This window comes from Sorex araneus, chromosome X (genome assembly GCF_027595985.1).
Source record: "Sorex araneus isolate mSorAra2 chromosome X, mSorAra2.pri, whole genome shotgun sequence".
NCBI classification, from domain to species: domain Eukaryota; kingdom Metazoa; phylum Chordata; class Mammalia; order Eulipotyphla; family Soricidae; genus Sorex; species Sorex araneus.
In genome coordinates this window covers 327,934,468-327,962,229 of record NC_073313.1, presented here as the reverse complement: position 1 = coordinate 327,962,229, position 27,762 = coordinate 327,934,468, and the positions used below count along the sequence as shown (strand labels likewise).

At 47.7% G+C, this 27,762-nt stretch overlaps 1 protein-coding gene across 2 annotated transcripts in view; it reads left to right on the top strand.

Annotated features, from left to right (window-relative positions):
* Positions 1-26,509, top strand: part of SPRED2 (sprouty related EVH1 domain containing 2) — a 128,162-nt gene extending 101,653 nt beyond the window's left edge. The window contains exons 3-6 of one of the 2 annotated variants that reach the window (XM_055121381.1): positions 56-224; positions 2,981-3,045; positions 20,605-20,754; positions 23,184-26,509. In XM_055121381.1, coding sequence (XP_054977356.1) covers positions 56-224; positions 2,981-3,045; positions 20,605-20,754; positions 23,184-23,840 — 1,041 coding nt within the window. In that variant the 3' untranslated portion in view covers positions 23,841-26,509. Of the gene's footprint in view, positions 1-55; positions 225-2,980; positions 3,046-20,604; positions 20,755-23,180 lie in introns of both variants that reach the window. The other variant, XM_055121380.1, reaches the window with a different exon arrangement.
* The last annotated feature ends 1,253 nt before the right edge of the window (positions 26,510-27,762 follow it).

Genomic DNA, 27,762 nt, shown 5'->3' with positions numbered 1-27,762 from the left:
CAAATGCCATCATGACATTCCACAAGTAACCGGCCTCTGTGTTTGAATCCTTCAGGTGGTGTTAGAGTGCTATGTAAGAAAGGACTTGGTCTACACCAAAGCCAACCCAACATTTCACCATTGGAAAGTCGACAATAGGAAATTTGGACTTACTTTCCAAAGCCCTGCTGATGCCCGAGCCTTTGACAGGGGCGTGAGGAAGGCGATCGAAGACCTTATAGAAGGTATTGAATTTACTACTGTGTTCTTAGTGGGGCTGTGGAAATGTTCCAAGTTCACTTTAATTCTAGTAGTCTGCCATCGTGTATTTGTGGTTCATTTGCAGGAGGCTTGAAGGCCAGACCCAGTAGTTGTGAAAACTTGGGGAATATCCAAAGAAAACAAAGTGGCAGTGCATGGAGAAAGGAGATAGATGGATTTCAGAATAAGGCGAATCTTACTGATTTTTAGACTCAGCTCTGAAAAAGCAAGTTTGGACTCCTGAATGATTTCACCTTGTCCTGAGTATTGCAACTTCTTTGGTCTGATCTGTCAGAAGACTCAGGCCTAAACTGTATTCCTGGAGTTTGGGTTCAGATTAAGCCTTGGTTATTGGACAAGTGGGCAGTAGACATTGTGTTCTGTTTCATTGTTGACCAGAAGACTCTCGGCCAGTTAGTTCTCACAGACTAGAAAACTGTCCGGTTGTCCTGAGTCTACAGAGGCAAAAACAAAAATTCTCCACTTGCATATTCAGTTGTCAAAGCAAAGGGTTAAGGGTTCCATTGCAGGGCCCCTGTGAAGGAAGAAATATGAGGGAATGCATGGAAAAACTAAATTCAGAATTTGGAGAAGTTAATCACAAGAGGATGTACATTTAATTCACTCAGGAAATGTTTTGAAGTTCTTTCCTCTCATACAGATGTGGTGGAAGAGATAAAAATCTTAAGAAGAATTTCTTGGGGCCACAGAGATATCTGGTGTGGTCAAGCACATGCCCGCCATGTGCAGAGCCTGCCTTTACTCCTACCTAATGTGGGGAGCTCACTCTTCAGCACCGCAGGCTGAGCTGTGCCAGCAGTGGCCCGTATTTTATTTTTTATTGTATCTTATTGTTTGGTTGGTTGGTTTTGAGGACACATCCAGCTAATCTCAGACTGCTCTCAGCTCTGCTGCAGGCAGTGTCTGGGGGACCATGCAGTGGCGGGATTGAACCTGGGTGGCATGATGCACAGCATGTGCTCAGGCCATTGTGCACTCTCTCGGGCCCCAGACTAGTCTTTATTTGAGAGAGGGAGAGGGAGATAGATAGGGGGGGGAGGGAGGGAGAGAGAAGAAGGTGGAGGAAGAGGGAAAGGGAGGAGGGGGGGAGAGAGAGAGAGAGAGAGAGAGAGAGAGAGAGAGAAGAAAGATTGCCTAATAAGGCATCAGCCATAGGAAAATTTGAGCTAAAATGTGAATGTATTCGATACAACTGTACAATGGCACACAGATAATTAACAACCACGTTCATGTTAACAGGTCTAACATGTGACAGATACTTAATTTTTTTTAAGTGGCAGATATTTTAAATGTTATTAAACAGCTTTTAAATGTTTAGAGAGAAGTTTCTATGTTATCGATCTAAGCTTACTGTCTGTGTTCTTAGTCACTAAAGCCGCATACGAAATTTGGTTCTTCTGTTTGTAATTGTTTCTCTTATGCCCTCTGTCTCACTCTCCTCTATTAAAATTTGCCTTAAACATAATGTACTGAAATCATTCCAAGACTGGAAGAAACCCTGAGAGATCAGTAGGAATTGCACAGAGGACATTGTGAGACTGTTTCCTTTTTATCCTGTAATCCCCTCATTGGAAATTTAAATAGTTTCCATCTTTTTCTGAGCAATTCTCTTAATGTTGGTTTTATATAATAGCAGAATAGTTTCTAAACGCACCATTTTAAGGACCTCCCCAAGAAAAGGAGAAGCTAGAGGATAAATTCTCGTTTTGATATATCTATGGTTTTGAATTGTTCTTCCTTTTGGCCATTGACACGGTCCGTTAAGGGGAGATAGTGCAGGAGTCAAGACCTCATGCTCCAACCGCAAGAGCCTGAGCAGCACTGCATCCACTGCAACCAGACCACACACTGAACGTCTGGTTGGCTGAGGATCCCTGGGTTCCTTGAGCCCTTCGTAGAATGGAAGCGCACAGAAAACAGCGTCTCAGTCAAGTAGATTGAATTATCATTGGTTCCTTTGGGGGAGAACTGGGACAGTAATACTGACTTGACCCCAGCACGAAGAAAAGTCTAAACAGATAAGCAGATTGACCCTAAATGATGATTCTTCTCATAATTAAATATATTGGGTTACTGCTTGAGCCCTAAATGTTTTTCCATAAAAACAGGAAACTCACTGGTAGTATATTATTATAAGAGAGAAACCCCCTTGCCCAGGGGTCAGCATAGAAAATGACTCCCACAGTCTAGATTTTAAGAATGCAGTGTCTGAATTGTATAACAGGAACAGACAGACAGGCTACTTGGTTGACTCCTCTTATTGGTAGATGAGTAGGCCAGAGAACTAAGTCCGGTCACACAGCAAGAGTGTGACAGGTCTAAAGAGAGGCTCTCAGCCTGGTATTTTTCCAAAGCCCTGCCTAGTGAAGGGGCTGGAGGACACTGTGGAAGCTGGTCTGTCTTGACTCGGGTCTTTGAGAGCAGTCGGCAGGCTCTCCGCTCACCCTCACTCGTGCTTCTCTGATGGCCAGTGCAGAAGTGTGAGGGATATTGGTAGAAACACAAAGCTACTTTCAGGAGCATCTTGTCTAGAATGAAAGAAAAGTAAATTAAAGTAATTTGTATCCAGATAACATATTTTTGCTGATGATTCACATGCAGATGGAATGGAATGTGGTTTCCTTAAAATAGACTTTTTAAATGTGTTTGGCTTAACCTCTTTGGAAACACTCTTCTTTCATTTTTATTCTTTAATTTTTTTTTTTTTTGGTCTTTTTAGGCTCGACAACATCATCTTCCACTATCCATAATGAAGCTGAGCTTGGTGATGATGACGTTTTCACAGTAAGTTCTTTCTGTCCTTTTCTTTCCAGACTCATTGATGAGCAGTCAAAAAGAGGGTCTGTTCAAGGGCATGACAGACACTCAACAACTTGGCATTCGATGTTACTTTTGGAGTGGTTTGTCTTATGGACCTGTGTTGCAGTGGTACCATTCATCACATGGCACAACTTTGTTGCCTCTCCTGGTCTGTTCCAGTTTTCTCTCAATGTCATCTTCAGATTTTGAGTCACCCGCTGTCTGATTTGCCTAGGATTCTAGTTCTAGCGTTGCAAATCCTTAGTCCCAGGGAATACTTCAGTTCCTGGCAAAACCAGGACAGCTGGTCAACCTCCTGGGAGTCTTCTGTGAACCTAGCTCTCCTCCCTGGCATTAGTGATTCAGTATCTAATAAGAAAGGCCTGGATCCGAGGGTCAAACTCAAGGATGCTATGGAAGGGGAAGGCTTGGTTTGACGCAGCTGGAGTAATGAGATGTAGCTAGAGACGAAATGGATTCTCTCCCTTGCTTTGCTACTTAAATACTGTGCTTCTGGAAGTTAATTAACAGAGAGTTCATTGCCAGCCTGCTGTGTGCCGGGTGCCTTGTGGAGCAGAGCAGCAAGGCAGCGTCTCTGAGAGTGCCACTTTGGGCACATACATCCTTTGATACCTGAACCAAATCTTGCTTCCTGCCTTGCATTCTGATATTTTTCTTTGCTTTATTTTCTTCTTCCTTTTACTATGGACCTTTTTTAAGCACATGTATACTTTAAAGAAGAATGCAGTGAATACCTATAAGATCCAGCTAGATTTGGCAGTTGCACCATTTTGGGTGGCAACACACCGTTTTTGTTGTTTTTTTTTTCCCCTGTTGTGGTTGGAAGTCCCCTCTGAAATGTTTAGTGTGCGTCTCCTAAAAATAAGTCATTCACTTATACACCCACAGCACCATTACTTGACCTAGTAAAATATGAATTTCTTGATAGCATCTAATAGTTCTTCCAGTAGTTCCTCAGTTGTCTCAACTATCTTTGATAATTTTCCCCCCTTTGGGGATCACACCTGGTAGTTCTCAGGGGTTACTCCTGGCTCTGCACTCATGAAGTCCTTCTGGCAGTGCTCAGGGGACCATATGAGATGCTGAGAATTGAACCTGAGTCAGCCGTGTGCAAAGCAAACACCCTACCCACTCTACTACCATTCTGTCCCCTATAGCTAGTTTTTAATTTTGTATTTAAAATATTGGTTTGGCCCTTTAAAATTGTTTCCTGGGGCAAGAGAGTTAGTTCAGTGGGCCGAGTGCATGCGGTTCATACCTGGTTGATCCCTGGCACCACATGGTTCCGCAAGCATTGCTGGGTATTACCCCTGAGCGTTGCTGTATCTGGTCCAAAAGCAACAAGAAATTATTTCCCGGTGTACTCATCCTACACACAGAATGGTCTGTGGAGAGATTAGACTGGCCCGTGAAAGGCTTAGAGAGAGCCTGGCACAGACTCTGCAAAGCACTGTGGCCCAGAGATGAAAGAGAGGTGTGGGGTGGTCAGAGGAAGCTACTGAGGAGGCACATTGGACTGCACCTCAGTGACATGTGAGCAGGGTTTGAGAGCGTCTCCAAGGCTGGAGGACCACAGGGCTGAAGCGGAAGCAGAGGTTTGCTCAGTGACTTGCTTGAGCATTGCAGATCCCAACCTGACTTGAGCAGACCATGTGTGGGGGGCTTAGGAAGTGAACTCAGTTGTCCTTCCAGGGGCGGCTGGTGTGATGTGGTTCTGAACAGGCTTCCTATAGTGCTCCGAGCAGATCTTCTCAACAGTTGGCATGTTACTTACATCTGTTCCTTTGTCACGTTTTGAGAGACAAACAACAGCAGGAGGGTTAAAAGGTGCCTTCCTGTGCTCCCGAGAAAAACTGTCCTTCGCAGCTGCTTCCCAGCTACCTGCCAGAAGTGATTTATTGATTCAGGAGAGGGCAAGAGGCAAAGGAGTGGTAGAAGCCAGCATCCCTCCTGGTTTGTCCTTTAATCCACAGGGGATCAGCAAGCCACTCCGGGGTAACACTGAGTGCCTGGAAGGAAGTGTAACAACAACCCCGCTGCTTGCAGACACCCTGGCACTCAGAGAAGAGCTCTGTGTTGTTGCATTCTGTGCCTCTTCCGTGGTGCGTGATCAGCTGTCCTCATTCCATTTATCTGCAAGTAAAGGCTTATTAGCAACAATACCCCCTGGCCCCCAAGGAAAGCGCATCCTTGGGCCACTGGCAACAGGAATACATCTCTGGTGAGGATGGGGAGTCTCAAGGCAGAATGATGGGGTTCGGTTCCTGGTGGCTAGATTCTGAGCCAGTGAACAGGCTGGCGCCGGGGCAAGGAGTAGCTGCTGTGGTAACCACCGCCGGGTCTGCAGCATCCGAGGCTGGTGATCTTCTCCAACTTCCACTGGCAAGAAAGGTTCAGAACTTGGAATCATTTGCTCTAGAGAGCGTACAAGTGTTGAACAGCCCTTTAACTTCTGAGGGATCAGAATTAGTTTTCTAGATGACTTGTTAAAGAAACTTTGGTACATCTACACAGTGGAATACTATGCAGCTGTTAGGAGAGATTAAGTCATGAAATTTGCTTATATGTGGATAAACATGGAGAGTATTATGCTACGTGAAAGGAGTCAGAAAGAGAGGGACAGACATAGAGGGACTGCACTCATTTGTGGAGTGTAGGGTAGCATCACATGAGACTGACACCCAAGGACGGTAGATACAAGGGCCAGGGGGATTGCCCCATAGCTGGAAGACTGCTTCATGAGGGGAGGGGAGAAGGCAGATGGAATAGAGAAGGGGTCATTAAGAAAATGATGGCTGGAGGAACCAGTTGGGATGGGAGATGCATGCCGAAAGTAGATAATGGACCAAACATGATGACCTCTCAGTGTCTGTGTTGTAAGCCATAACGCCCAAAAGTAGAGAGAGAGCATGGGGAATATTGTCTGCCATGGAGGCGGGGAAGTGTGGGAAAGGGGGGGGGGGGCATATGGAAGATATTGGTGGTGGGGAATGTGCACTGGTGGAGGGATGGGTGTTTGATCATTGTGAGATTGTAACCCAAACATGAAAGCTTGTAACTATCTCACGGTGTTTAAAAAAAAAATTTTAATAAAAAAAAAAAAAGAATTAGTTTTCTAAGAGAATAGTGTTTGTGGGGGGGAAAACCTTTCAAGTATTTCCTTTGGTTCCTGTGGCTGGAGCCAGGGGTTTCCCTCTGTGTCAAGCGATCCTTTGTGCTAGAAGAAGAGGACACTGTGGCCAGTGTACCGAGGCCCAGTCTGTGGATGCCCACACACCTGCCCTGCCCCGGATCTGCTACTGTTGCCAACACCACCGCTGTAGTCCTCCCTGCCCTTGCACCTCACCGCCACCAACCTGCTGGGCCCACATCTTTCCTGCCTGAGCCACCACAGGACACCCCTGATGAGTAACTGACTACTCTGAAGTTCTGGGCTCGGGACTTTTTACTCACACGCCCTAATTTTTCTCCCTCCACCTGTTGTGTTTGTTGTCTTGCATGCCTCTGTGGCGTGGCAGGGATTCAATTCCTGGCACCACATACTGTCTCCCAAGCACTGCCCCCGAGCACAGAGCTAGTTGTAGCCCCTGAGCACCACCGGTGTGACCAAATAAAAAAAAAAAATCTCAAAATACGACTTAATGAACTATTGTTCATTTCTTCTGCCCTGCCAAGGCCCTCTTTTTGTTTTGTTTTATTTCCTGAGAAAATGCATTTTCACTTTATTACATTATATGTAAGTCATTCCTCATTATTTTCTGAACCCCAGATATAGTATATAACAATGATTTTGATAGTTCATTCCATTGCTTCATTGTCATCCTGGGTGGAGGGGATCACTTAAAGGTGGGTGAATTAAGAAGAGTCTCATAAAGGGTTTTGTGTCTGTTTTTTTTGTTTTGTTTGTTTGGGTTTGGGGGCACACCCAGCAGTGCTCAGGGCTCACTCCTGGCTTTGCTTGCAGGAATCACTTCTGATGGGCCTCAGAAGACAATGGGTAGTGCCAGGGATTGAACCTAGGTTAGCCTCATGCAAGGCAAGTGCCCTGCCCGCTGTACTATCACTCCAGCTTCCTTGTGTTGGTTGTTTCCTGTCTGCATGTGGTAGCCAAGCTCCTAGCACTGTCGATCACTACAGGCTGTCGATCACACAGGCTGTGGTGCTCCTGCTGCATCACTCTGTCCTCTGGCCCCTGGCCCCGTCTCCTGGCCCCGGCTGTGGAGTTGCTCAGGGATGACTGATCTAGATGAACACAAATACTGTAGTGGCACAGGGGCACTCAGCATTGAACTGGACCATGTGAGGGAATTCTAGTGCCTGAACCGTTTGGCACAAATCTGTACGGTGGGTAATATAAAGACACTAAAGCTATAAAACAGGTGACGGGCACTTTGGGATATTGCTAAGAGCACATGCTTGCTGGTGCCTGTCCATGACAGCTTCCCCCCTCTTTTTTCTTTAACTTCAGAGCTAGGGAGACATGTGCGGTGGAATGGAAAGACCCTCCGGTCCGTTCCCTCTGTTCTTCTGTCTGTGGAGGAGACATGTGCTGCATCTTATCTTGTGGCTGTGGCGGAGGCCCGGGTAAACTTGAGATAAGAGCAGTTTCACTCCCTGGATAAACTGAGCAGGTTTGCTCCCTGACTTCCTCTCAGATCCCTGCAGCTGAGGATTCTGAGGCAGGCCAGAGGTGAGAGAGGCAAGTGGAGGAAGAGAGTGAGTGGAGAATGTGGGCTGCATAGAACTCGGGAAGTCTGCCCGTCTTACAGTCATTTAATGAACAAATCTCCAGGTTCCTGTTCTGCAGGGTTTGCTTCATTAAAGCCTAGAGGTTTACTTACTAGTCCAGAGCTCTACGCTCATTTTAAAGTATTACTGGCTTCTTCTTAAGGGATCATTTTGACTCGATCTTGTGAGAACACGGCTGCAGCGCCTAGACTTCTGGAACAGACTGATCTGGAGCCAATGATGAGTGGGGTCCGTGCCTCAGCCGTCCTGCTGAGCACTGCCTTCTGGCTCCACCACGGGGGAGAGGAAAATCGTTGTTTTACAATGAGATATGGGGGGCAGGGGGCACATAAGCTAGCTAAGTCTTTATCTTCCATAATGAACAGTCCTTAAATTAACATCTAAGACTTGCTCTTCAAGCCCGTATCCTCCCTTGAATGCATATCTCGCTCATCTGTTTCTTTGCTTGCCTACTTCCACTCAGGAGAAGCTTGTGTTCTCTCTCACACACACACTTACTCTCTCTCTCCTCACATCTTTCCAAATAAATTTCAATAAAAACTTATCTTGCTTTACAAAAAAAAAAATCAGTCTGCAAATCAGGAAGTAGTAGTTTAACAACAAAATATTGGGCGAAGTGCCGAGAAATATAAGAAGGAGTTAGCACCTGGGCTGGCGAGATGGCTCAGAGGGCTCGAGCACAGCCTGGTGCTTGGTCCTACCACCACCACCACCATGAGGCAGGAGCCCTGCGCCCCCCTCCCCAAAAAAGAAAAAGCCAAGAATTGAAAGTGAGAAGCTGGGATTGGGGAGGAACAAGGCTGCTAGTTGCGATATTAATAAAGAATTGGCTGGGGTGGGCGTGGTGTGGGTGGTGAAGGGAGAGGAAGGGGTAGAGAAAGTTTCCTTCCCTACAGTGGTGCTGGCTTTCTCACAGCCTCGGCTTCAAGAGGCATAATCAAGGCCGAGTTCCATGACTCAAAGCCCCACTGGTAGGAAGCAGTCTGAGTACTGTGGAAATCACGGCATTTCGAGCTCGGTGACTGGAGCAGGGCCTGTGGCCCAGTGGTAAAGCGTTTACTTACCTGGCAGTGAGAATGTGAATGAATGGGTAAGGTGACCAGAGTTAGCTGGGAATGTTTGATGCGTTGGGAGGCAGTTGTAGCTTAAAGACACATCAGCTCCTTCAGCTTTCAGCTCTTAGGATCTAAGGGGATTCGTATTCTAAGAATCCACCTCCTTCCTCTGGCCCCTAGAAGACTCTCCTCTTTTCTAGACAGTGGTCTTACCTCAGAGTTGGACTCCCTGGAGTGCACTCACCAGGGAAGATCAATGCGTGCCCTCTCTCAGGCCTTTTCAGTTTGCTGCCACCAGTTTTTCTTTTCCCCTGCTGAATTATTTCCAAACAACTGAATATAAGAGGTATTATCTTGGGCTTCTCATGGACCCAGGTTGGAAAGGGAAGAGATAAAAAGATAAATTTGTTTGCCCTGAAAAAACCTGTTTTACTCTCATCAAAAAAAAAAAAAAAGCTTTTTTTTTTTTTTTAAAGTAGGTTTGTGGCCAAGACTTTCAGTGGCCCGTTCATTTTGCCAGCTTGGAATCACTCAGTGAGTTTTAGAGCCTAGAGGCCCCCAGCATAGCAATTTGAAGCTTGCTGGTGAAGGTCCACCCTGTGTTAAAGTTTTGATTTATCCTTTTGGTGTTTTGTGGTGTTTTGTTTTGTTTTTCAAAAAAAAATTTAGGCTTATACTCCTCACTTAAGTATTTCTGAATATGATCAGTCCTAATCAATTGATATTTTCAAATTAAACCCAAGTATCTTTTTTTTTTTTTTTTTTTTTTTTGCTTTTTGGGTCACACCTGGTGATGCTCAGGGGTTACTCCTGGCTCTGCACTCAGGAATTACTTCTGGCGGTGCTCAGGGGACCATATGGGATGCTGGGAATCGAACCTGGGTCGCCTGCGTGCAAGTCAAACGCCCTACCCGCTGTACTATCACTCCAGCCCCAAACCCAAGTATCCTGAGGCAAATAAATTTTATTGTGCTCCTTTGTGCCATACCTTGGCTGAATCTAACTTACATTATTTTATGTGGGGTTTGAATTGTCTTCTAGAATCTAGTTGAAAAAACTCGAATTGTTTTTGATTTATGTTCCCATGTTCAGTGTACTTTGTTTCTTCTAGAAAGTAGTCTGTCTTCACTTAGGCAAAAATGATTTGTCTTTTAAAGCAGCCTGTTCAACTTTCAGCCATGTTTTGACCAGACTCTGGAAAAAGCAGTCTTTCCTCATGCCCTACATTTGACCCCTTGGCATCCTGTTTACTACAGGCTGCATTTTATTACTTTCTGGCTGTTGAGAGCAGTTGTCCCTAATGACATCCCTAGCCCCCTCCTCCTCCCCAATCCACTCCAGGTGTTTCTTGCCCATGACCAGAGCAAGTGGCTAGAACCAAGGTAATATGCAGTGATCTGTTTTATCCTGATGACCTTTTGATTATTGGCAGGTGTGCTTATTTTTATTTTCACTAAGCGGGAAAAAAATGATTTTATTGAATTCTGTTACTATCAAGACTTTATTTATAGAAAGGGAGGGGTGCCAAGTACCCCAAATTTTCTCTTCCCACCTACTTCATTCCCCACCCCCACCGCCCAACATCAAAGCTGAAGGTGGATCTACCAAATTTGTAATTAACAGATTTCATTTGTTGATTCTCTTTTTCACATGTGAGCCTTGAGAAGTCTGGCTTCCAAACTTGATGCTGCCAGTAGTTCGCTGTGGTCATTGATCCTTTGGATTCCAAGCCTTAAGGATAAAACTCACTCCCTCTGAGGTTCTGTTTACTGGCTGCAGGCTGGCGCCTCTGACCTTCCTGTGCTTGGTCCACACACCTGCCCTCTGAGGTCCACATGGATGTTCGCATTTTTCAGTGAGGTGAAGCAGCCTGTGCTCAGTTCCTCATGCTGCCTGCCCCCCCACCCCCGCCACCGCCACCGCCGCCCCCACCAGAATGCAACCCCACATAGGCTTGCCAAACATTCACGGAGCTTCAAGGAAATGTTTATTCCATACCTTTTGGTAAATGTTTCTGTATCAAGCATATCAGATTCTTCATCGCAAAGGAACCCCCCCTCCCCCGCCACCACACACACACACACACACACACACACACACACACACACACTACAAATGAGCACAATGAAGGGATTTTTGTTGCAGTGTATTGGGTTGCAACAATGGGGGTAAGAGGATAAGTTTTTGTTTTGTTTTGTTTTGTTTTGTTTTGTTTTGTTTTGTTTTGTTTTAAAAAGGTGGGGAAGAAAGAAAATTAGGGCCAAAGCAATAGTGCAGTAGATAGGGAGCTTGCATGCATGTGACCAACCCAGGTTTGAGTTCAGCACCCCATATGATACCTGGACCTGCCAGGAATGATTCTAGATCAAGAGCCAGGAGTAATAAACCCTGAGCATTGCAAAGGTGGCCCAGACACAGAGAGAACAAGCGCGCAAGAGAGACAGAGAATTAGGTTAGAAATAAAAATCCTTCCAACAAAGTTTAGAAGTTTAGTTCATGAAAGGGACCTGTGGTGGTTTAGTAAGAAAGTGAAGTGTTCGGGGCAGGCAGCGATGCTCTGTGTTTGACCCCAGGGAGCAGCACCCTGTGATGGCTGCTACGGGGCCTCGGCTCTGCTGGGATGGCTGGAAAGGCCTGATGATGGATGGAGGCCGCTGTATCTTCCCAAACGACAATAATTCTCAAGCTCCCATTACACAAGAGGAGGAGGATCTTTAGATTCTACATGCATTGCCTGCAGTGGCTAAATTAAAGCAATTAAATCTCCCAGCCTCAAACAAGAAGCTTTGAAATTCTCTCCACTGCAGGAAACCCAAAGGCATTGTGCTGGCCCTCCCACGGGTATGTTTCCTCCTCTACACATATATCATCTCATCTTTTCAAGCTGTAGATAGGGCGATACTTATTTCCACTTTACTAATTCATACACAGTTTATAGTCATGGTTATCTGAAACCCCGGCCCTCCTGCTGCCGACCCTGTAGCCCTCCCAGGGAAGTTTATGGGTTTATCAGAATCCTTTCTTATCAGATTTTTTTTTTCTTTTTGGGTCACACCCGGTGATGCACAGGGGCTACTCCTGACTTTGCATTCAGGAATTACCCCTGGCAGTGTTCAGGGGACTGTATGCGATGCTGGGAATCGAACCCGGGTTGGCCCAGTGTAAGGCAAACGCCTTACCTGCTGTGCTGTCACTCCAGCCCCTTATCAGTTTTTTGTCTAGCTTCAAATTTTGTCTTCTTCCTTCACAGTTAAAGAATGCCCATTTTTACCTCCTAGGCCCTAGGAAAAAAGCAATGCTTTCACCCCCTGTCCCCCACACCCCAATACACACCAAAGACACCCCCCCCCCCCGCCACACACACACACACACACACACACAATGTGCTGCTGCCTCTTAGACCCAATCAGCTAGCTGAGGCCATAAAGAACCAGGTCTATAGCCAATTTCCTGTTCTGCTTTCCTCTTTGAAAGAGAAAGCCTGGAACCAATATGGGCCCTTAGGACAGAGGAGCCATTGCTAAACTGTTCTGAAAGACCTATTGACAAAGTGGGTGACAATATCCTGTTTGCCCAAGGAATCAGCATTTAGCTCACCTCACGGAAGAGAAAGACAAGCTTTGCTGAAGAGTCAGAAACATCAACTCAGAAACAACAATCCTATATTATGGTGGTGGAAAGGTGTAATGTGGTGGGGTTGGTGTTCGAATATTAAACGTAATCAAATATTGTGAACTACTTTATAAAAATAAAATAAAATTTAAAAAAAAAAACAGTGCAGGGGCCGGAGCGATAGCACAGCGGGGAGGGCGTTTGCCTTGCACGCGGCCGACCCAGGTTTGATCCCCGGCATCCCATATCATCCCCCAAGCACTGCCAGGAGTAATTCCTGAGTGCAAAGCCAGGAGTAATCCCTGAGCATTGCTGGGTGTGACCCAAAAAGCGGGGGGGGGGGGGGGGGGGAAACAGTGCAAGTGGCTGACATGGATTCAGTCCCAGACCCACTCTGTGGTCCCTGAGCCCTGCCAGGTGTGGCCCCAAAACAGAACAGAAACAGCTCGACTCAGCCACCAAGGATAGGAGCCTCTGAGGCTTTCATCCCGTTGACTGTCTTCTGAGAAAGCTGAGCTGCCCAGAGCTTCATGTGATTGGGGCAGTCTCCTGGCCTGAGGTAGAGGGAAATAGTAGCTATTTATATTTAATGTCTGATACATACTTAACAAAAGAAGTTCCAGCAATAGGAACAACAATGAATATTACTTCAGTTCCATCAGCTGTTGAATTTATTCTGGTGATGGACTTTAGTTTTTAAAAAGAGAACTGTGGTTATAATTAGCCACCTTAAAAAATTGTTTTCTTTTTTCTTTCCTCCCTCCCCCTTTTCCTTTCCTGTGTTGATGTTGTAGTAACCTGTATCTCACACTCAGCCACGGGGCTCACTGAATTTGCACACCCCTAGTTGTATATGCATGCACATGTGCTGCTTAGCTAACTTTAAAAGTTCAAGAGAGAGGGAAGCAATGGTACGGCAGGTAAGGCACTTGCCTTGCCTGCGGTCAACCCAGATTCAATCCCCAACACTGCATATGGTCCCCTGCTCCCCTGCCAAAAGTGATCCCTGAGCACAGAGCCAAGAGTAAGCTCTGAGCAGCACCAGGTATGGCCGAAAATGAAACCAAAAGAAAATTCCAAAGGGGGCTCGGGAGATGATGGTGGCTTAAGTCATTCAGCTAGCATGAGGCTACAGCCAGGACCCTAGTTCAAAGCCCAGCACCGTGTACAGTTCCCCTCAGCACCGCTGAGTGCGGCCCCAAACCAAATACTCAAAAGAACATCTACAAGCTAGACGTAAATCCCACTTAAATCCATCTGAAATCTGTGGCTCTTAACTCAGCTATGTAACAGTCTCGTTCCAACCCCTGTGCCCTGTAATGTTCTTAGGTGGACAGCATGTAGAATTGTTAGAGCTCAGTGAAACCCTGGCTATCACCCAGGGAAGACATACAGCCTCACCGAGGGGTAAAGGTGGTCCCATACTTAGCGCTGTTCTCGCTCAGTGTTGCTTTAGAATGCCTGCAGGATCTGGCTCCTGAAGCAGCCTCCTACCTGGACGAGACTCTGTCTTATCCAAACACAAAGGCCTATGTGCCTCCTGGCCTGGTTGCTCAGCTGAGGCCTGGCTCCTTGCACTGTACGTTTTCTTCCATCTACTCCTCGGCCCCTGTCATCCTAGGGTCACACGCCTGGAACCCCTCTGCTTGTTTGCTCTCCTCTCTGGAGGCGGGCTTTGTCCCATTTGTCTCTGTTCCCAAGGGGGAGGAGAGAATTGCTGGTTTTCTTTAGGTTGTCCCGGGGGTGTGCTCAGTGGGAGTGCCCTGTTCCAGAAAGCCATAAACCAGGTGCCTCAAGAGTCCAAGTGTCCTTGAGAAAACAGCCTGGGAACACCTTTCCTGTCCCTCCAGCCCTGTTTGCCAGCTGCTGCGCCTTTGTTCTGCCGCCCCACCCCCACCGGTGTCCCTTTTTGGAAAAACAAAGATTTAGCCGGAAACCCCAGGGGAGTTGGAGGGAGGCATAGAGTCCTTGGAAACACTTGTTTCGCTTTGAAATGCCTGCTCTGGCCTTCCCTGAATGCCCTGAACAGCAGCCAGAAGCCCAGCCCCGGGATGGGTCACCTAAGCAGCCGCCTCCCCTGGAGCCTCCCTTAGTCAGAAAGGTTGGTTGGCTGTCCAGACCCAGGGCGTGCGACCCATGGCATGTGCTTCTTTAAGAGTCCCCAGCTAAGCAGAAGCCAAGAAAGAGTAGCCAGGTTTCTAAGAACCAGAAATCAACTTTTCCAAGATAAGCCCATACAGGAGGGAGCCGTCACCATTGAAGGGCAGTGCCTGGCATCCGAGCTCTTTCTCCAGCCCTACCAAGTCCCTCTCCAACCAGGTAGTGTGACCTTAGGTAAACAGCCAGTTCATCAGTCCAGGACCTTTTGCGTTTAAATTTTTGATCGATGATTAGTCTATCAAACATCCCAGTCAGTTATTTAAAAGGAAAGCCTGTTCCAGTGGTTGAAACCATGGCTTCAAAACCATCTCCTATTTCTTATTAAATTCTGGGAAGTGTAGGAAAATAATCTGAACCCTCGTGATAAACACATCTTGGGTCTGTTGAGTCCAGCCATTGGAAACTTGCCTTTCCCTGAAGAAATGTTTCAGCGGAGAATCATATTCCTAGGCCTCGTTTTCACTTGTCCATCTATCACTGATGCCTCTTCTCAGCAAGGCTGCTGGCCCTGCCACCTGCTCTGTGTGTGCCTTCAGGGAAGAGATGCGTGTTTCTGCTAACAGGGTGCAGTTTGGTCAGGCAGTGTTTCTGGCTGGCAGTGCCCACTGCATCCCTTCAGCCTAGTAGCCTCTGACTCTTGCTCCCACCTTCCTTCTCTTCTCGTCTCCTATTCTTTGATTTCTTTATCAAAGTTTGACTCAGCTTACTGACAACTAGAAGGCTTTCAAAACAGTCACCCAGGACCTGTTATGCTTCAGATATATGTGGCTTTAGATTGCACTCATATGTGGAATATAAAGCAGCAGAGAGGTATGAGCTTGCAATGATGCAACTTCTGGCAGAAATTTCTCTGGACTTAGTTACTAAGATACTAAAATACAGAAATCCAAAATCTCGAGGCCACTAGTATGGCCACATGACCTCATATCTCTTCATTCTCAGCAATGGAAAACAAATTATCAAATGCGTCTTTTCCAGCAGGTCCGACTTTGGGAGGGGGGGAAACTCCAAACAATAATAGTGAGTTTTTTGTTGAAATATCAAATGTAATCAAAGTAAAGAGAAAGGACAGTGAAATTTATCAGCTACACAGGCGGGGTAGGGGTCTAGGGAGTTTGGCGGGGGGAGGTTTACTGTGGTTCTTGGTGGTGGAATATGTGCACTGGTGAAGGGATGGGTGTTCGAGCATTGTATAACTGAGACTTAAGCCTGAAAGCTTTGTAACTTTACACATGGTGATTCAATAAAATAAATTTTTTTAAAAATTAATAGTAGCCATGGAAAAAATTGAAAATGCAAAACGCCCCCAGGGAATGCAAGGCCAGGGAATGAATGAAACAGTGTTGCTGTGTGTGCAAGACAGACACTTTAATCCCTGTTATATCTGTGGACCATACATTGTTTTTCTAAGACAGTCTTGTGGCCTACTGAGCTACAGTGTCAGCATAACCTTTACATGCTCTTTGAAATCAAAGAATTCATGTGGTCCATTTATTGCTTTGTTCTGGAACAGAACCTGTAGCATCTCCAAGATGTACAGATACAGAAGAAGATGCAAAGCTGCAGAGTTTAGCTTTCAGTATAGCATAATTTTGATACAAAACGGGGCCAAGTAAGTGTCAAGTAAAAAAAGAAAGGAAAAAAAAAACATTCTTGTGCCAATCTAAGTGTAAAGTTCCTAGGTAAATTATCAAAATATTTTTGATAGTTTATCACATCAGATATCTCTAAAAACAAACTAAATGAAACACTAGTCAAGGGTGTCCTAATGCAAAGATGGCACATTTTGAAAGCTAACTGCCTGTTTCATACATTAATAACAGATATGAAAGGCAAGTGATTTTCATTAATAACCTCATAGATGCAGAAAAAAACAACTGGTGGCATTAAGTATCTTTTGATGAAAAACTTTATCTAGAATAGAAGTAAACTCTTGGGACTTCACTTTATAATCACTCCAGTCATCTTAAAAAATCGTATTTAAGGGGCTGGAGTGATAGCACAGCGGGTAAGGCGTTTGCCTTGCACGCGGCCAACCCGGGTTCGAATCCCAGCATCCCATATGGTCCCCTGAGCACCGCCAGGGGTAATTCCTGAGTGCAGAGCCAGGAGTAACCCCTGTGCATCGCCGGGTGTGACCCAAAAAACAGAAAAAAAAAAAAATCGTATTTAATAGAGAACAGTAGAAGTTAACCCATTATTAAAGGTGTGCTCATGCCAAGCGGGGCCTTTCCAACTTGTTTTTCCTATCAAGATGTAAGTTCTGACTAAGACAAAATAATAAGAAAAAAAGACAAAAATGAACAAGACAAAATGAAAAGGAGGCTACACTCTCTTTTCTGGGTTATATGATTTACCTAGAAGAATCCAGAGAATCACTGAATAAATTATTTGATTTAGGACCAGTATAATTGAATCAGTAGTTTCTGTCTATCATAGTAGCAGTTTAGAAAATGAAAATGTCTAATCTCATTTTTTTTATTTGTTTGGGGGCCACACCCAATAGTGCTCAGGACTCAGTCCTGGCAGTGCTCCAGGTACCATATCAGTGCCAGGGATCCAACAAGGGTCGCCACAATCAAGGCAGACACTTTAGTGTCTCTCTCTCTCTCACCCTCCCTCCCCCCTCTCAAATCTCTATTACTTGCAGTAACCCTTTAGAAGATTTGTCTCCATTTTACATATGTACAAAAGTGGGCTTTAACTTGACTAAAATCTCTCCATTTCATCTGAATTTGATCTGCCTAAGTGGAAAGAGGGTACAAGTGTTCTCTCAGTGGGGCACAAGTACCCCATTGTGATTTTGTCCAGTGCCTCACATTGGGTTGCAAACTCCCCCCCACCCCACCCCACCCCCGATCATTTTGTTTTACATTGTTTCTTCTTCCCTCTCTTTATTGTTGTTAATGGTGTTGTGATAATCAGAGGTGTCACACACACATGGCTGTGGTGCTCACTGGGGGGTTGCACATTAGCTTGCGGTGCTTGCTGGGGTCATTGGTACTCACTCACATGCTCACTAGAGGTCACATTTCCCGTCTGGAAATTGGGGGGCTGCAGACAAGAGATCTGCCAGGCTCTGGCTCGGATATCTGGGGCACCAGCGAGTTGGACTCATGACTGTTTCTGTGCAAGGCAGGCTCCCGCAGCCCCGGCAGTGTTCCTCCAGCCCCCGTTGCAGTCTTACTGACAGACAGCTTTGTCACGACAGGCAGGTCTGGCTTCGCGTGCAGGGCAGGTGGCGTTGGAAGACCGCTGTGACTGCTTTCTGGGGAAGCCAGTGACTGTGAAGCCACCCCTCTAGGAGCCTGAGGTCCCTCAGCACTGACTGGCCACAGGGGGTCTCTGCTTTCTTTCTTGAGCTCAAGCCCCCAACCATTAGAGACCCCCACCAAAGAGCAGGGTGGGTCAACAGCCATATCTGACTGGCAGGCTGTTGCTGTTATCAGCGTGGGCTAATAATGCTTATCCAGGGACCTTGTGTGTGTGTGTGTGTGTGTGTGTGTGTGTGTGTGTATACATGCACATGTGCACACACACACACGCACAGCCCACTTTACTTTCCTATGGCCTCTGCTTGAAAACCAGAGACAGATTTGTGGAACAGCCAGTTCAGACCTGCATGGGGGTAAAGGGAGATATTTTTTTTCTTACAATTTTCTTGTCTATGTCCTGACAGCACATTCCTTTTATAGGTTACACTTAGACCTCCTCTGCAAGGTTTTCTGGAGGCCAGGGAAATAGCTCCATAAGCTGGAGTACATGCCCAAACCCCCAACCTTTCTCCAATAAATAATATTTGCCTGATCCTCTAAATCTAAATAAGCCAGGGCTTCTAACGTGCTCTTGCACGCTCTCCTTCCCGGGGCTCAGGCAGACGCAGAGTCGTCAGGGTGTGGACTGGGCTGGGCTGTGTCCTCAGCTCTACCCACAGGAGGTGGTGAGTCTTGGGCATGCCTTAGCTTCCTGTGCTGCCTGCTCCTTTGTCCAGATTCGTCATGAGCTGATAAGAGGCACTGCAAGGCCTTCCCAGGCCTTGTTCTGGCACGTGTGCGGGATCTGAGAGGCAATGCCCTTTCCCCCTGCACTGTGGGACAAGGCTGATGAGATCGGGGAGGACCACACAGGTGGCATTTCTGATCGATGGGTTAATGAATGCTGGCACTCACTGGGTGTGACGAGTTTCTCGGGAAGACTTTACACACTGCTCCCTGAGGCATGGGCCATAGCAAATCGGGTAGATTGAGGAGAACAGATGACTAACACGCAGATGACCCTGATATCTTGACTGCGTTTCTGAGCGCTAAGCCTCGAGCGTGTTTCCCGAGTTCAGTACGTGTGTAGCTGGAACCTCCGGGGTGATTGTCATCTGGGTGTCAGATAAGCGTTTAACCCCTGCGATTTGAATCACGCTGCTCTCATCCCGAAGGTATTTATTGAGCTGTAGAACCCTTGTAATGTACGCCAAGCACCCTTATCACCCCCTGGGTTTGATAGAACCCGGGCTCACAGTTCACCTGGATAAGTTGGACATGGTTCATCTCGGAGCAGGCCCCAGAATGCTTGGGGGAGAACTGGGACCCGAGGCCCGGCTCGGGGCTGTGTGTGTGCGTGCAGCAGGCTCCCTCGTCTCTGTGTGTAACTGTGGCAGCAGGTCACCCGCATCCTGCTCACATGCAGCCAGGGCCTGGCACAGACTCGCAGTAGGAGGCAGTGAGGGGGTATTGGCGGTGCTGTTCTGCAGTTGCCGACCCCGTGTTAAAAGAGGGAGGTGGAGGCTAGAGTGATAGCACAGCGGGTAGGGCGTTTGCCTTGCACACAGCCGACCCAGGTTCAATTCCCAGTATCCCATATGGTCCCCTGAGCACTGCCAGGAGTAATTCCTAAGTGCAGAGCCAAGAGTAACCCCAGTACATTGCCAGGTGTGACCCAAAAAGAAAAAAAAAAAAGAGGGAGGTGGTACCCCCCAGAAGAGACAAGGGAAGGTGGGGGAGTCTTCGTGACAGGGTCCCCCAGTGACTGACAGTAAAATGTTTATTTGGTATGAGTTTGTTGGTTATTTGGGAGGTCTGGGAACACTCAAATCTCCATCGAAGTCCATGGCAGTAGCACTCTCTGCACCCCACAGCCTCGCCCACCTGCCAGTAGGAATGGCCCACTTTGCGTTTCTGGGGAAAACTGGTGCTGAGGTGAGTCAAGCCACAGCCCAGGGTTCATCCCCCAGGGGGGCACGTCTCCAACAGTCCCAGTTCCACCCTCCCACAGCACTCCTGGCCCACTGGCGCTCACCAGGGGAGTGGGGGAAGGGGGGTGCGAGGGACTATGTGCAGAGCCTGTTCCTTCCCTCTCATGTGCATGTGCTCCCGGTGTTCATGCGACCCTGTGGTCCACCTGGAGGCCCAGCAGCCCCTGTAGGCAGGGCTGGTCTGGGATGCCATTTGCCACACATGTCAGGACTGGTACAATAAAGGCTTCAACTGAGCCTTCAGACATGTAACATTTCCGCTTGGAAAACCGGTACCCCTGATACCCCAGTGGTTTTCTTCTCTGCGAGGCAGGAATCGACCCCCCACATATAAGCATTGAGTTTACTTTTTGCTTGTTTGTATCTACACACACACACACACCCTCTGCTTGCCCTTCCCCTGGGGCCACAGAGCCCTGAGCAGGCCGAGATGCGGAATGCGGGAGGCCTGGTAGAAGGGCTCTCCTGCCAAGCCTGGCCGCTGCTCCAACATTTTAGAAAACAAATCCAACTTTCCCAGGTCCGGTGGCTGGGCTCCTCTGCCTGTCAAGACAGTGCAGTCCTTCAGTGCCAGGATAAACTACAGATTTGGGGGAGTCCAGTAATTTGCCACAAGTGAGGGTAGAAGGCCCGCAAGGGCCTAATGTGAGGGTTTGTAACTTATGTTTCATCGACTCTTTATGGTTGCCTCCCTCTACACAGACAGCTACAGACAGTTCTTCAAATTCTTCTCAGAAGAGGGAACAACCAACTCGGACCATCTCTTCTCCCACATCCTGTGAGCACCGGAGAATTTATACCATGGGTCACCTCCATGACCCATATCCCACGGACCACTATCACCTCGAACAGGTGAGCCAAGCCTTGCTCCTCTGAGGTCTCCTAGGCAGATGTTCCCAGCTCTGGCCCAGCTTCCTTGCCCTCCTGCCAAGCTAGATGTCCTGACAGCGCTCCTCTGGTATCCTGGCACCCCCTATTCAAGGGGTGGCACCTCACCCTTCATCAGGTCCCTTCTGCTCATCTTAATACTCATGACAACATCACCTCACATGGCAGGTCCTCAACGCTCAGTGTAGAAGGGAAGGTAGAGGTGAGGGATGGGATTTTTGGCAGAAGGAGACTTGGTCTTAGGCCTCTCTCAGGCCCTTCATAGCCTCTTCCTGGGAGCTTGGTGTGGGCACCTCCCACTGGGCTGGAGACCGAGGGATTCTCATACTGGCTCCAGTAGGGCCTCCTGGGCTGCCAACCTGGCTTCCTCCAGGAGAAAGAGGGACCATCGATTCTGTAACTCCCAGAAATTGCTGAGCAGGTGTCAGAGCCTGCCCGCCTGGGCAACTGAGATGCCCTGTCAAGGCTGGCTCCCAACATGTGGGACACAGCCAGGTGCCCCTAGGGAAAGGACGTGGCCACCAAGCTGCGCTAAACAAAAAGGGGGCACAGCAGTGTGGCTTCTGGTTAGAGGGCCACACGTGGTGGTGCTCAGAGACTATTCCTGGTTCCATGTATGGGGTCACTCCAGGTAGTCTTGGGGGAACATGTGTGCCAAGCATTCACACTCGGTACTCCAGCCCACAGTTTATTTATTTTCTGCATAAAGCTTTCTATGGCAGTTTAAAAGTAATTTTTATTGTATGCTTCATAGTGTTTAGGAATTAAAATGTTCTTTTTGAAAATTACTTTATAGAAGCCAGAAAGATAATACAGCGAGCAGGGTGCTTGCTTTTGCACACGGTCCACCCAGGTTCAATCCTTGGTAGCCCGTATGGTCTCCAGAGCACTGCCAGGAGTGATCCCTAAGCACAGAGCTAGGAGTAAGCCTTGAGAACTGCTGGGTGTGGCCCAGTCCCCCCACAAAATATATATATATGTAAAATAAAATAAAGTTACTTTACTAGATGGGGTGTGTCTTTTTTACTCTCCATAATTTGCTAAATTAAAAAAGTAGCAAAGCCTGTGTCAGCTCCTCAGACATTTTTTTTAATCCCATAGGATTGTGATTTTTCCCATGTTCAAGAACCCCTGATGTCAAGAGTCTGATAAATTAGGTCAAAGTGTGTCAGACATGGTCCCTGCCCCCTCTCACCCCGTGGGAGCTTCTGGCCTGGTGGGAAGTGAGGGGAAGTCTCATGACTGAGTGATAACATCTGTAACATGAGGAGGAGGAGGATGACCGAAGATAGCAAACATCTCCTGGGCAGCGGCTCAACGCCCAGGCCGCAGCTTCCAGTCTTTCTCTCCATCCTCACTGAGCGGCTACTGATAAATCCCGTAGTCTGAATTTTACTTGAGAGTCCACTCAGCCAAACTGCTCGCCCTTTAGACGGCCTTCCTGCCAGAGCAACTGAGATGTCTTGTCAAGGCTGCTCACAGCATCTCTATCAAACCAACAGCTGTGTCTTCAGTGCCCGCCACTCAGGACCAAGGTGCCTACTCCCCAGGGCAGGACCACCTGCAGAAGCAATTCTTACCCCCTAAAGGAACCTGCAGGCCGGTTAGGAGGGCTAGAGGGGGTCTGGGGAAAGGCTCTGGGCAGCTCCTGCCTGGGCTGATGGCAACTCCCACCACACGTGGGACCCTGGCCGTCAGGATTCAAACCCAGCCTGCCCGCCTCCATGCCTGCACACCTTCCCTTTTCAGCTTCGAGACGTTCATTTCCCAGCCAGATTACACCGGTTCTTCCTTGTGAGCCTTATAGTCCCTAAACCCCCCTTTTTCTTTTCTGAGCTTGAACCCCCTCAGTGAGAGCGTGTTTTACACAGGTCCTAGGTGTGTGTTATATGCAGGGAATGAACGTGATTTACCTTTATTAACATGATAGACATTAGGGTGCACCCCTTCACATGCACATACTCCAGCTCTCCTCTGCAGTGAAGGCGGGGGACTGCTCTCAGTTCTTCCAAACTGCAGGAAACTAAGTCGCAGAGAGCAACATAACCCTCACCTCACCTCACCCGAGGAGGTGGGAGGTGAGCGAAGGGAGGTGGAGGAGGTACCTTGCAGTGCAGGCTGGAATCTGCGGAGCTCCACCCGGCAGCTGGCAGTGCTTCTGCAAAAAAAGGGGAAATCGCTGTCTCTGGCCATTAAACTACTTCCTGACCCAGGCATAGGTTTCCAGTTGACTTGAAATCATCATCAAGGTTCCCCCCAGCCCTTGGTGCTCTGTCATGAGCTTTTTCCGATACGGTTTTCAAGGTGAAGGTGTGTGTGTTGTGGGGTGCGGGGGTGGGAGTATGTGTTGATTTTGCAGCCCCACACCAATGCCTCCCTTTTCTCGGCAGCAGAGACCCTACCGCCAGGTGAGCTTCCCCGACGATGACGAGGAGATTGTGCGCATCAACCCCCGGGAGAAGCTCTGGATGACGGGCTACGAGGACTACAGGCACGCGCCCGTGCGCGGCAAGTACCTGGACACGGCAGACGATGCGGACTCATACGTGCGCTTCGCCAAGGGCGAGATCCCCAAGCACGACTACAACTACCCCTACGTGGACTCCTCGGACTTCGGCCTGGGCGAGGACCCCAAGGGCCGCGGGGGCGGCGTGATCAAGACGCAGCCGCCGCGGGGCAAGAGCCGGGGCCGCAAGGAGGACGGCGAGCGCTCGCGGTGCGAGTACTGCAGGGACATGTTCAACCACGAGGAGAACCGCAGGGGCCACTGTCAGGACGCGCCCGACTCCGTGAGGACTTGCATCCGCCGCGTGAGCTGTATGTGGTGCGCGGACAGCATGCTCTACCACTGTATGTCGGACCCCGAGGGCGACTATACAGACCCCTGCTCGTGCGACACCAGCGACGAGAAGTTTTGCCTCCGGTGGATGGCTCTTATCGCCTTGTCGTTCCTGGCCCCCTGTATGTGCTGTTACCTGCCCCTGCGCGCCTGCTACAACTGCGGGGTCATGTGCCGGTGCTGTGGCGGGAAGCACAAAGCGGCCGTGTGACTCCCGTCTTCCTCCCCAGCCACAGCCACGAGGGCACTTGTCTCCTGCATACACCCCTCCCCCCTCGCCCCCGCTGCCCCGCCCCCCATCCTTTCACCCAATGTAGCGAGGAGGCCAAGCATGCCTCCCTGCACCCCTTGAAGCGCCTTCCCAGCCCCGAGGAATCTGCCTGGCGGATTCTGCACTCCCCACCTCTCCCATCAGACACACACACAGTGTTCTAAGGAAAGGAACCTTCCACAGACTCTTACAATTAACAATCTGTAATCGAGCTAACTGTCTTCTACACGTGTTGAATTCCTGTCTTCCCTCCCCACCCGCTTTCCACTTCAAAAGCGCCTGCAGTCACAGCCGATGGTTTGGAGTGGGTTCTTGTAAGTGGGTGTTTTTCCAAGAGCGAGAAGACCCTCTCTCTCTCTTGGGTAATCTACTTGCCTGTTGCTAAGGAACACCTGATTCCTGTGAAAATGTGATGTTAGATGGTGAAATCCTACCGCAAGTATTTTAGCATGCAGCCAGTTATTACCTATAGGAGGAGAGCTAGTTAACAAACTCCTAACCACCCACCACCACCACCACCCCTCCTCCAAACAGGATCACTTCATCTTTTCCAAAGCCAGATTTCCCCTGGAAGCTACAGTTTCTCTCTGAATACTTCATCCTTTTCTGCCCGCCCCACCCTCTTCCCGAGCCGTTAGTTCTTCACTGAAGCCACACTCATCACCTGGAAAACTACAGAGAATTGAGCCTTAACTTGTGAGAATCAGGACAGTTCCTCAACCAGCCAAGTATCCTTTTGGATCAGGGCTAGGAAGGGAATTTCGGGATTCTCTGATCCTCCCCCGTGACCCTTCCCCTCAAAGTAGAACTTTTTCAAATGGTATCACCATCTCTTCTAAAAGTTTAGCAATAGTAGAAGAAAATGCTAATGAGATTAGGAAATTCTGCTCATTATTCTGCAAACCAAATAGTCTCTTCACACACTAACCAGTGTTCTAACACAAGGTTGTGGGTACATAAAAAGACAAGAGGTTTTGGTTTTGGTTTTTTTTTTTTTTTGTCTCCTGACACTGGCTATTTTCTATTAACCAGGGAAAAATTTAAATGTCATACATTTGAAGAGTCGTGGATTGCATTTTATTTGGGGGGTGGAGGGCTTTATGTTTTATTTTCCTCTCAGACTCAAAGTTCACATTACCAAATTCATCCGTTTATACTTGGGAAAAAATAAGGCCATATGTAAAAACTCTTCCAAAGCCTAAGTGTCTTTGTCCGCAGCCGGGCCAGACCTGCAGGGATTGGTTCAGCAGACTGGGTCTTCTGGTGCCGAGCCACGTGACAGGCCTCCAACTAGCTGGAGAAGAGTATTTTTCTAATATATTGCCAGAAATAGCCAAATCTTATCTCACATGGAATTGAAGCGTGGTTCCTTGTACCTAGCAGAGTACAATCAGACGCCGTGGACAGGTTCTCCCACTGGCTGTTGTCCCCGTGGTGGCTGCGAGCCAGGGCCTGGCCTGATCCCTCTCCCCACGCCACCCACCCTCCTTTATTGCACACAGGACATCTGTCTTCAAGGAAAGGAACTTTTTTTTTTTCTTCCCTCCTGGTCTGCCAGTTATACTAAGCATGCTAGCCACGTTTACCTCATGGGAACGGTTTCAGCTAGTGGGAGAGCCCATGGAATCTCATATCAGATCATTGGTGTAAGTATCCAGCGTGCTGCTGAGTTAGTTGGCAGCAGTTTCCGTTTGCTGGAGAGACTGGTTTAGGCCTTCTAGTTTGGCAAAGGAGAAGAGAGCTGACGAGCTGGTGATGGAAGAGAAAGAGATCCACTTTCCAGCAGGGAGCACAGCTAGAATCCCTTCAGCCAGCCTCCAAGCTTCGTCGAACCCACCCGTAGGCCACCCCCGAGGTGTTTCCTCAGGGTCTCGCTCAAGGTCTCCTCTACAAAGCACAACACTAATGTATGTTCTCGTAGACCTCAGTTCAGGTGCCCCTATTTATTTCACAGGATACACACACACCCCGGCCGCTTCTCTGTGTCATCTTCCTTTCGTCCTTACTGTTCTTTCTCCCTTTACTCTGCGTCATTACCAAACCCCCACCTACACCCCTAAGAGTTATGCTAGTGAATCTTACTCCACGGATACTTCTTGGTTTGTGAAGGCAGCGGTTAAGGGCACAAGGATAGCCATGGGGACATGTATGTAGATAACGTGTCTCTGATTACCACACTGCAGCTGAACAGTGTGTAGTATTTTCCCAGTCAGCTTTGCCATACTGAGGTCAATCATTTGAGAGAAATTATTCAGATTTTATTTTTGTATCTGTGGTAACAAAACATTAACCAAAAGATTTTCTGTTTCAAAGAGTGCCCCCTCCCCAAGCTATTTGCTCACATTACAAATTAAAGTGCCTGAAGCATAATTCATTCTTTTACCTGTATACTAAAAAAAAAAAAAGAAAGAAAAAAGAAACAACAAAAAAAGAACCCTGTTGTATTGATTTTTTTATAATAAGCCTTTTTACCTCTGTGTAAAAAATATATATACAAGTGTATGATGTACATTTTAGTTCTTAACTTTTTTTTATGGTTTCTAATATGTATGACCAATGTAGCCATTGCTTTAAAATGTACCATGTAAATATAAACACATCCTATCAGATCACTGTCTTCGGGTGTTTGTTTGGCTGGAAGTGGGTTGCTGGTTGAGCCTTGGCAGGCGTGGGAGTGCCCCCACACAGGATGGGAAGGGGTTTCCTTTGGAGAAGGATGTGTGTGGACACTGGTCTGTTTTTGTGAGGCCTTCCCGCCTCTGGTTATGTCATATTCCCCAGGGAAGACTTCAGCTCCTTGGATTTGGATACTTCAAGTGAAAGGAATGCTGTATGTCACCACCCGGGGAACACCCCCTCTTCCTAGGCCTGGCTTCCCCCACACGCCCGCTCCTCAGAGGGAACAGCTGTACTTCCTCTGTTCCTCTGAGTTGTTTTCCACCAATTCCTGCTGAACCTTGTGGGGTGGGGGTTAGGGGTGTAGTTTGGAAGATCGTTTCTCACAGAAAACTGTTGTTAAAACTGCTAGACCCTGTGGTCCTTACAGAGGGGCTCTTATCTCTGTGGTATTTGGACCCCAACCCCTTCCAAATCTCTTTGGACACTCAACTGTTAGAGTGCCAAGCCTTTGGAGGAGACAGAGTGTGGGTTCTTTAAAGGATCACAAAGGAAAGTCCTTTGGAGAACTGAGTAGGGAACTTAAAAAGAGATTGGGGTGGGGGTCGACAAGTGTGGTGGTGTGGCGGGGTGGGGGGTCCTTCCATCTTCATTTTGACTTTCTGAAAGGAGTGATTTCTCCAAGTCACTGACAAAGGTGAAAAGGCAATGGGGAAATGCAGAAAGTGAGAAGATAGAAACAAGCCATAAAGTTAAATAATTTTAAGGGGCTGGACAGTTCAAAGTGGTAGAGGACATGCCTCATATATGTGGGATCCTGAGGGTTGGATCCCAGACCCTACCAAGAGGTGAACCTGTTAAGGAAAAAGGGAGCATGCCCAGTAGTGCTGGGGAAACTGTGGTACTGAGGATCAAACCCAAGTCTCCTGCATGCAAAGCCTTGAGCTATCTCCCTGGCTCTGAGGGAAAACTTTAATTTTTAAAGATATAAGTAGTATTAGGAGTCAGCTGCATAAACCAGGTTATTGTAGCTCAAAGAGCCAACATACAGGAGGTAGAAATACCAAATGTCTAACACCTTCCAAAAATTTGATGGTAAGTAATGAACTCACCTAAATGAGTTCAGATAATATCTGCAAAGACAATGCATATGCACTTATTCTTACGATTCTTAATCCTGAGTACATTGGGATTTTCTTTTGAAAGATGAGGCATTTGGCTCACACCTAGCTGGGTTCTATACTAC